The 10909-nt window shown below is 36.0% G+C and overlaps 1 protein-coding gene across 4 annotated transcripts in view; it reads left to right on the plus strand.

Moving 5' to 3' along the window:
• The window catches only part of OCA2 (OCA2 melanosomal transmembrane protein), a 165638-nt gene extending 155147 nt beyond the window's left edge, over nt 1-10491 (plus strand). For all 4 annotated transcript variants that reach the window (XM_048963932.1, XM_048963925.1, XM_048963953.1 and 1 more), the window contains one exon: nt 9890-10491. In XM_048963932.1, the coding sequence (XP_048819889.1) occupies nt 9890-9977 (88 nt within the window). In that variant the 3' untranslated portion in view covers nt 9978-10491. The remainder of the gene's footprint in view (nt 1-9889) is intronic.
• Nucleotides 10492-10909: the final 418 nt, after the last annotated feature.

Raw genomic sequence — 10909 nt, forward strand, 5'->3', positions numbered from 1 at the left:
AAGCTTTCATACGAAAGTCAAAAGCAATGAATTAAGGATCAAACTTGTTTTGGGGTCAATCTGGTGGATGCAGAGAAAAAATGCATTTCTAAAAGATAATGGTCCATTTGAGGGTGATGTGAAGCTGTGATAAATTCAAGAAATTACTGATAGTGCATCATGAATCTTTACACCAGGGTTAATCTTGTGTTGCAGTTCTTAGCAAGCAAGATGGGAACTAGTCTGTCTGTATAGAATGTGTTCCCCTTACACTTAATGAATAGAAAGACTTGTCTGCCTGTAGTACCTTTCAAGTTAAAGCACCAATGTATGGACCTTTAGTGGATATTTAGGTACTCAGATGTTCTTGACAGTTTTTCTCTTTAATATCAACATTAGTGGACCATGAACTCATGTGAACTGAAACTATTAAAGTTTAACTGAGAATTTTCAAGAATGTGTGCAAATTTAAATTTGCCAAATTTATTTCATCTCAGTTTGTTGTACAGGTAAACATTTGTCTAGCTGCACCCTTGCAGCCAGTAAAAATAAATGGTTTGGTCTCTTTGGAGCACGAAGCATAGAAATAAGAGCAAGTATGCAACATTGAGAAAAATGAGAAAAAAAAATCCTCAGATGAAAGATGAAAAAAAAACAGTCAATGTTGTACTGTTTTTGCCAAGATGCAGCATATGATATCACTCAGCATGTATGGTCATAACAACACTACCTGGCAAAGAATGGAGTTATTACTTTGAATGTAAACTTCCATAGCTTTGATAGCTTGCACTGGAGATTTAACCTTGTGTACTGTGGTATTTTTTGAGAAACATCTATTGATGAAAAAGAGAAAATACACTCTTTTTATGGAATATACAGATAGAATTATTGATATAGTGGTAGGTATAAATCAATTTAGGTTTTATAGAGTTATGTAGATTTTAGCTGTATTAAAACTTCAGGAAAGCTGTTTACATACAAAGATCTCTAGCAGAAGTGCTTGAAGGACCTTTGTATGATGCAGGCCTTTTGTATGATAAAGAATGCGATGACAAACACATGTAATTGTACATGTTTTTACTTTCACTCTGCTGTATCTTTCTTCTGTTTTCTGTGGTAAAACAAGGTAAAACAGCAGTGAATTAAACTAATTTTTCCTTGAATGGAAAAATGTGAATTAAAAAGAGGAAATACATGTCCAAATAATTCCACTCTATTCAGTTAATTTACTGGAAATAGAAAAGCAACTAGTGTAACCTAAGTCATATTGTATTGGCAACATTTATTTTCTCAGGATATTATTTCTAGACATTGTGATATAGTACTGATGGTCAAAGTTGTATACAGATATTGTTGAAGTTACTAGCACACAAAAGTTCTTTTCCATTTTTTTAAAGAGCAAAGCAAAACAATAGTTGATTTTTATTTTTTTTTTTAATAGTTCAAGAGATCTAGCAACACTGAAAGTCAACCACTCTAATTAGTTGTTTAAAGATTTAATGATACTGGAGGTCAGAATCTAAAATTTCCTTGCATGAATGAAGTCTGGTGGTCATATCTTGATTTTGTAAAGGCTTCTTTCTGTTTACAAAAGTGTGGATTTGATCAGCCCCTCTTCATGCCAACATCTTGTACTAATGTGCTTTCTTCTGGACACTAAGGAAATACCAGCCCACTTGATGTAAAATTAGACTAGTATGTGATAATTTCAGCTGCATAAATTGGATATGTTAGGCTGTCACGATCACTTTATACATTCTTTTAAGTAATTACTGGTATAGTTTCCTTCCTTACTGAAGGAAAATGTCAATTGGCCCTCCTCAGTGCAGGAGTATCTTCTGTTCTCTATGATTCTGGCCCTTATCTTGTCAGGAGGCTAATGCAAGCCTTCTTGAGGAAAGAATATGCCTGAGATGTTTAAACATGGTTGGTTTGGCCTGGATATTGATAGTCAAATAGAAAGCAAGTGGTAGTAAACTTGGGAAAATCTTGCTAGTTGCTTTGGATAATTGTATCATGTTAAGAGTTGCTAAAGTTTTACTTGAAGCTGCGGCTTTTCTGCTGGGGACCCTGACGAGTATTTCATATCATAGGGCACGTCAGTAGAAAAAAAGCCCAAACTTGCATGGGTTCTACAAAGTTGAACAAACCTGAGAATCCATATCATCCTACTGTTATGTCGGCTTTTGGATTTCTTCCAGAGGAGAGTCTGTATCTGTGGAGCGGGGATCACTTGATTTAGCTATTTGACTCCTAATCCAGAACAGCACTTATTTACGTTTTCTAAATTAGTAACGAGGTTATTCCTATTCTTAAACAAGTGATTTAAAGTTAAGAGATTTTTTCAAACATTGGCTTGCATATGCTTCTTTCTGTAATGTAATTATTCTAAGGCCTGATTTATAGAGCAAAGTAACCAGATTATATGTGCTCTGTGGATTAGTAAAACTCATCTCAATGTGCACATATGTCTGAGTGAGTCTAGCTTCCTTTACATATTGTGGTACTAATGAGCTTGTCCAAAGTCTTTTTTTTTTCCTCTTTTAAATGTGGGGTATTTCTGCTGGCCACTGAGTCCCTAAACATAAATGCTAAAAGTTCCTGTTTCATTCCTGTTGTCTCCTAGACATGAGGTTTTGAGCACTTCACACCACTGCTAAATTGTATGTTAATCTAAAGGAATAGTAGAAAGGTTAGAAAATTAACTTGAGGAGTTTTGTGAGGGCTATGTTGCTTTTCCCTTGTAAAATGTCACTGTTCTGTGTTTTCAGGTTTGTTTCTGTATTGGAGCTTATACTCTTTCCTAGGTGTTTGTAGCTTCAACGATTCCTATTGGAGTTTTATGTTAGGTTCTAATAGAAGATCTAGATGCTGTTGTCTTCTAACAGCTAATGTCTCTCTCTCTCTCTCGTAACATTCAATTATTTTGTTATTATTATTATTATTATTATTATTATTATTATTATTATTAGCTTGAATTAACATGTTTTCCATTTTCTTTTGTTATATCTCATAGGGGTTGCTAGCTTTCCATGTATGAATAACTTTTGGATAGTTACCATAGTCCCTTGTTCTAACAGCCCTGTATTTTATCCCATTTGTAACACAGAGACCTAAACAGATTCTGCAGTAAATATTCTATTAATAGTGATTTGAATCTTCCAGGTGGAGCTGGCAGACCAATTAATTTCATTTTTGCAATGAATGCAGTTTTTAATTTAGGCAGTCAGAAGTTTGGAAGCTCAAGGAAGAAAGGACTAATATTTGTTCTGCACCTAGTAGTCAGGGTTACAGCAAACGTTGCTTCTAGATCTTCTAGACTGTAAGAGGCAAAACTTAATACCTTTAGGTTTTCTTATTCGGGATTTGATTGTCCTTATTTCAGTTGAACTTCTTTCAGTGACTCTATGGATAATCTTGGCATAGATTCAAAGCAGATAAAATATCACAAGAAATTATAATAATTTTAACAATCAGAAGAAAACAGGATTATAGGTTTTGTTCTGTGATTTCAATTACACAGTAACACCTGTGTGTGGTAACTAGTAGGTAAGAACACGGTAATTTTTATGTAATTCTAGACTATGTGAATTTCACAGCAATTTAATGTTGCATTAATGCTCACTGGCAGTTTTAGCCACCTGTTTTTTGAGCGAAAACGTGTGTTGCATTGCCTCCTATGCTACTAACCCTAACCAGGTCAGGACCAAATAACTGCACAATATACACCAATGTGATGAGCAGCATAATGGCTTTTATTAGATGTGAACTCTAGCTTCTATACCTTATGTGCCTCATCTACGCCCCTAAAGCATGTGCCACACATCAATCAGAGAGCTGGGGAGGTCCTATCGCGTCACATCCCATGGGGGGGTCTCGCAGTTGCCTACTACAAACATGTCAGAATTGAAGCGGTCAGGGGCATGAAATAAATATTCTTAGTTTTTTGTTTTGTTTTGTTTTAAGCATAGAAAATAACAGTAAAGGCTATACTTCCCTTTTCCCTTGGAGTGGATCAGTACGTCAAAGACTTGGAATAATGGAACGGTTGGCAGCCAAAATGACGGGCAGGGCATAAGGCAGTCTGCACTGCAAGGAAACGAAAGAAGAAATAGATGACAGTAAAGTGACCATAGATATGATAAAAACAGAGAAATTAACAAAGAGCAGAATTCCTAGTGGATTTGAGACTAAGTAAAGAAATTTAAAAATTTTCCTTTAAATTTCTACTCCTTCCAAAAGCCAAAGAAAAAAGCTAAAGAATTAATAAGCAGAGTTAGTAAAAATGGATTGTTTTTCATGAAATCCTGAGCATTTTTAAAAAATTAGTATGAAAAATCAACATAATCTTAGAGAATGTCTCTCCAGAATGTGACAGCAAAAATATCAGAATAAAATTAGCTTTACATCTAGGATTGTTAGTTGAAATAGCTTATAGATAATGTTATATAAATCTAAAATACTGAATAAATTAGGAAGCAACCATATTCACAATCATGTCTTAAATTTATAAAGGTAATTTTGTCTCTCTTTTTTTTTTTTTTCCCCAAAAGTATTTCCCTATGCTGTGTGATCTTAGCTGAAATGCAGAAAAAGAATTTGCTTACTGCTTACTGCGTTAGGCTATAACTTATGAAGACCTGCATAAGCTTTGTTAACTAGCTGATTTTTTGTTTGACTCCTGAAGGTTATGAGATATCATTTTCATTAAGATACATGACTTTTGTAGTTTTACCCTACTGTTGGAAAGAAATTCAAGTTACTTTGCAAATAAAATTATGAAACTTCATTAAAAGGTGTAACTTCCCTGTCATTTGGAAATAACTTTACATATCTTCTCATCATACCCACATCCGAGTCTCATTCTTGAGACCGCTTCCATAGGTGTATATGTGCTTTCAAAAATGAACTTATGATAGCAAATTTCTAGGGCAAGGCATTGCATGTGATTAGATAATTTCCAGGAAATATGAGAATTATCCATCATTTGTTCTTTGTGAAATATTTTCAGATGACATGGCAAGCTTCAGGCGTGCTGCACTGTGTTGAATAAAGGGAGCAAGTAGATGGGTGAGAATGTTGTATCTTAAATAGAGCGTACAGTATGGAACTGATACGAAGTGAGAAGAACAAAATTTTAAGCTTGATGTAAACTTCATCAGTATAATTTAAATTGTGCGTTAAACTTTGTGTGCAAGCCGGAATAGAAGTTAGCTTTAACTCTTACCGCTGGCTGCCTCCAGAATTCTTTCACTGCCAAATGATTGATCCTAGGAGATTTTTGCTTTTGCTTTCCCAATCAGTAATGACTGAATGTTCCCCACTTCCTTGCAGGCATGGTTTTGCACTGGTACCCCAGAGCATGTACAGGCTGTGTAAGTTGCTAGCTGTCTGTAGTTAGAAACTGTCAGGGTGGTGGTGCCTGTAGGTGGCGTTTTTATGGGTAAGAGTGTTTCATATGTCATGCCCCATATTAGGCAGTACAAGATGATCAACTTTGGTCTTGTACCTTGTAGGTCCTGCTGGCTCTTAAAGCGCCACAAACTAGAGTTGCATGGTATGGCAAGAGATCAGTTTGTTCAGGAAAATGTAACTTTGACCCCAAAGGCTTCTCTGTTGTTATTTAGAAATTATATTGGATAAACTTCTAACCTAAGAAAACTGTAATGCTCACCTCTGTGTGTACTAATTATAAATGGGATTTATCCTCAAAATAATCACCTACCAGTTTCCTTTTATTCTAAATACAGGGTCAGAAATCTTGCAGTGAGGCTGGATCAAAAATAACTAGATCATTACAATGAAAAAGCTTCGTTTTCCTTGCTGGTTTCTGTGCCTGTGTTTGATTTGTCCTAATGCATACTTCACACTTTTCTTTACAGAGTTTCACCTTACACATTCCAAATTCTCGTTTTAATTTGTCAAGAACATGCTGAATTATGTTTTCCACAGAGTCTGACATTTCTCCTGCACTGGGGTGATTTGCAAGCTTTTCACTACTGGATCACTGAAGTTATTAATAAGCAAAACTTTGTCCAAGACAACTCCCTGGGGCTGCTGCTTGAAATGTTCCTAGTATCTCACACTGAACTAACATCTGCTTGTGTATATTTAAGCAGTGTGATTTTTGTTTAGATTGCAGGTTTGCATGTAAAATTCTGGTAAGAAGAGAAGGAGGAGAAAGTGGGCAAAATGCTAGGTCCTGTTACCAATCCCTTCCTCTCTGAAGCAGTGAAAAGTGCATTTTCCCTGAATTTGCTACAGAGAGTTAGGGTGAATCTTTCGTGCTATTCAGGACCTGTGTATCTCCCTGTCTGCAATGGCCACAAGGGGTGAAAAAGCTGCCCAGTGTGGGTTGTGTCTGCCCTCTTCCCTTAGATGGTGTAACCAGATGTGCTGCCTTTACAAGATCTTGTAAAAATGTATTTTCATGATGAAGATGCTGACCAGTGTTTCTTACTAACATAATGTATTAGTTGAGAAGAAGATTTTAGAACTACCAAGCATTACTGATCATTTCTCCTGGGCAGGAACAACAACTGACGTGCTACTTTATCACTTCAAGGTGAATGCTGAAAATGAGCATTGGTGGAAAGTAAATTTTACATAGATTAAAATGTGCTCTTACATTTGATGTAACTAAATAAAATGTAGGTACCTAAACATTATGTTGTACATAGCCCGAGACAGGAGCTGTGTCTTCCCCTGAGGTAGAGCAATAGCACAGCTGGGCACTGATCTGACACGGGTAATCGACTGTCTCTGCAGTAACTAATATTCATGGAGTGATCTTCATCTCCTTTCTCCCTGGCACAAATTCCACATAGAATTTGATGCAATTACATTTCTGCTCAGGCTAGTGGTCCTGAGATTCAGGCCTCAAGTTGAGAGGAAATTGTCCATGTCACAAGAGTAATGGTTTCATAGCTGGGCTCTATGCAACCATCCATGCTAAATTATGGCAACCACAACCATCCAGGCTGTGTGTGGCTCTTGCTGCAAGTTTGGCTCCCACTGTGAGAGCAGGGGCATCATTACAGCTCCTGCATGTCTGTATGAGATCCTGCGTAATCTACCCATTTTCTTGCATGGACACCCTTCATGCTGAGTCTCTTCTCTTTTTAGCGGTTGAGAAACTGTTAAACCTGTTTGGATTTTTCCATCCCATCACAAATCTTCATAAAGGCATTATGTTGCCATTCGCTGCTGTGCTGCTGTGTGTTCCCCAGGGAGGTTTGTTAGGTTGTATTAGTACAGATTAAGATCTGTGCTATTCTCACTTCTCTCAGTACCAGTTCTTTGCTTGTTAACTGTGAGGTTAATAAAATTCTGTTTTCTGTCAAATAACAACTGTTTTCTTGTGAGAGTTGTAGCAGTCTCCACTTCACCAGTCTGTCATATGGATTCAGCGGCAGGGAGCACTCATGAAATATACTGAAGGATGTAGGAAGATTTCATAGCCATGCTGTTTTATTTCTACAGCCATTGCTGCCTTTTCTTTTGTTTTTGCCCTATCTGGACATTTTTATGTAAATGAGATTAGGGAGGACTGGAAATCAAACATGCTCAGATGAAGAAGGAAAGATTCAGAACAATTGGCTAGCCATCAAATTCATTTATTTTTGTTTTGTTTTTTTCTAAAATAATTGCAATGTAAATAGGTTTTGTTCTTCTGTTTTGCAATGTTACCAGCTTTAGTGAATACTGAATAAAAACAATAATGTTAAAGATCTGACTCTTTTTTTTTTTTTTTCCAAGTAGTTGCTCAAAAGCAAGGATCTAAATAGTCAAACTTTAACACTTGCAACATAATTACACATGCTGATCTGGAAAAAAACAAAACAAAGCAAAACAAAAAAGAAATGAGCACTTCCAAATATATTTCAGACTTCTGAGGGAATATTTGAATGCTGTGAAATTCCTGTGAGCCTTTTTAACAATTCTTCTCAGCTTTCACCACTTGAACACACCCAGCCCTTCTTTCTCTCCTCTTCTCCCTTTCTGCTTTCCCAATTCCATATACCAGCTTAACATTAATGATTTTGAAGCTAGAATACAAAAAATAATGCCTGTTACCAGAAAGTCAGGGGAGTTTGGCACACCAGGTCCTAAATCCCAGAGAAACGGAGGGGAAATCCACTTGAGCTAGGCACTGGAACTGTCCTTCTGGGACAGGAAATGCATGTTCATGGACACAGGATGATGACAGCCTTTTCAGAGGGATGTCAAGGAATCAGAAATGAGATGATCTCTTAGCCCTGACAGTTTTGTCCCTCTAACATTTTCAAACTTGCTGGTGTTTCCTTTTTTTTTTTTTTTTCCTCCTCTTTTTGCCTCTACTTCTAACAGTAGATTTCAGTTTCATTCTGATAGTAAGTCAAGAACAGCTAGCATTGTGGGAAAACTTGTTCTTCACTAAATAATTCCAACATTTGCTTTAGAATGTTTGAATTGTACTGTTTTCCTAATTGTTCAGTCAGCTTTCTAGGCTAGGACTGATTTTTGTGTATCTGGCTGGGGGTAGGTTGTGATCTGAGTTCCTGAGATGAATTCTGTTATCAGTAACCTAAACCTATGATGATGATGAGTTCCTTTGTTCTGTTGGTCACATCTATGCCTTCTTCAGTCAGTTTTTCAGCAAAACAGCAACAAAATAAATGTGACTTTTGAATATCACAATGCTTAGAGCAACATTGCAGCTGCAGGTAGGAGGAGGTGGAGGGGGTAGAGTACAGTGAGACACTGAGGTATTTAATTTTCATTTTATGTAATTTTCTCCTATATTCAGGAAGTGTTGGAGAGATTAAATGTCCCAAGAGGCCTCTTTTAGCTGTACTTTCCCAAAATAAGGTGTTATTCATGCACTCAAGCTCAGAAAATGGTGTTCTCCTATCATCAATATATGGGCTCCTGGAACTTTCTCAAAGGCTCCTAGCAAGCAAAAACACAACTAATATACCCATATGTAATAAGTAGGTCTTACTTCAAGAAAGAGAATAAATCAAAGGCTGCACTTCAGAGAGCACTACCACACTTTGAAGAGGTTTATGGAAAATCTTGGCTGGACTCAACAAAAGAAATTACATAAGGAGTCTCATTTGTCACATGATCATTTCTCATCAAAGTTTTCCTTATAATTTTAGTAACATAAAACAAATTGGTGTGATCACAGTAGTGGTTCTTCATAGTCCTTCAGTGCCACAAAACAACATTTTTTAAGTTTCAGAAAACAAACTCCCTTCTTTTCACAGATGTGGAAGACCTACAAAACTAGCAGAGTAAGAATCAGTGAATTCCATAACATCCCTTGTAGTCGTCCATCTCTGCTGCCTGTGTTTGTCAATCTAAAGAAAGCTGTAAAATATAATGGCTGTGGTCTGAACAGCTTAATCTGTGATGTAAAGCAAAGAGCTGTTTTTAACTGAGCAGCACAGTTTTAGTGCTTATACATCTGTCTGGGCTTTATTTCCAACCATTCATTAATGTTCAGCTCTTGATTCAAAACTTAATGATAAGTACAGAAAAGAAATACTATCTTTATGTGACGGCGGCTCAGAAGGAAAAAAAATTAAGGAGTTTGAGCCATAGATTAAGTCAGAAATTAGAATTTCTACCCTAGTAGATATCCTAGGGTTGCTCATCTGATCTTAGGTGATACTGGATGATCTATCCCAATGTTGCGTAACTTCTAAGAATTGTTATTTTACCTGTGAGACAAAGTAAATTGAAAGCGATGCATTGAAATCAACATTACGTTGATTTCCACAAATCTCTTAAGTAGGATAGAGATAGAAAAGTAAGGTCGAGTATTAGACTCCCTGTCATAATCTCACAATACATCCATGCTTTTGTCACTGCTTTATTATTAATAGTATTATTATTATTGATCTTTCTTTTATTGTTGTTTCAGGTTAGGTTTCCCCATGATGATCGTGTCCTGTACCATCGGGATGTGCTATCTTCTTGTTGCTCATGTTGTAGTAGGTTGGAATTCATAATAATTTATACATTCAAGACTCAAGGAAGCTTTCTGTTTCATTTGATTTGTATAACAGAACACTAAGAAGACACATAAAAGAAGAAAGTTGTGTGAAAATCCCACATAAGCTATCAACCAAAATGATTGTAAGTGTCAGGTTTGGTCATTCTAAACTTCTGTTCTGTGAACAATTTGCAGAAAAAGACATTCCAAATTAAAGAATCCATATAAAATTATGTAAAAAAATTATCATGCAGATGAAAAAACACCACTGTGAGAGAATATATTGTGCCTGAAAGTTTATATTAACACAATCCGAGTGTAGTCAGAGAAGAAAAACTCATTCACAATGGGAGATGTTCATTAATTTCTTTTAGAGCTTCATTTATCTTTGTCAATGTATTTAGCTGTTTGTATTCAAGTAACTAATATTCAAGCTACAATAATAGACAATTAAGCAGACAGTCTGTACGATATGGAAGATGTATCATTATCTATGTTTAAAAATAAACTCAACTCCTGAAAATGTACTATGGAAGAAATTATTCTTTTGGATCTGGGACTGCATTCTGTGGAAGCTTTGCTTTTTTTGCATTAAAGCTCCTAACCAGTGTTTAGCTGCTTTATTTTATTTCATTTTTTTCCTAAAGTTATCAAATGCTCCTCTCCTTAGCAAAATACAGACACAAAGGGTGATAAAGCACCGGACATCTTCCATTTAATTATTAAGTTGCTTCAGTGATAGAGTACTCTAAGTCTTTTGATAGGTTAATACACTATATGGAAGAATGAGATCATACTTGGCTTTGATTTCCTTCTCTCTGATAATAACTTATTAAACTATATATATTGTTTTGTATAATTGGATGCCAGAACAGGTCAAACTTCTCATTATGAATATTAAGTCCTGTGAGGGATTCAAGGTTTCAGTCCAGCTTCCAATACCTTTTG

This window comes from Lagopus muta, chromosome 1 (genome assembly GCF_023343835.1).
Source record: "Lagopus muta isolate bLagMut1 chromosome 1, bLagMut1 primary, whole genome shotgun sequence".
Classification (NCBI taxonomy): Eukaryota; Metazoa; Chordata; class Aves; order Galliformes; family Phasianidae; genus Lagopus; species Lagopus muta.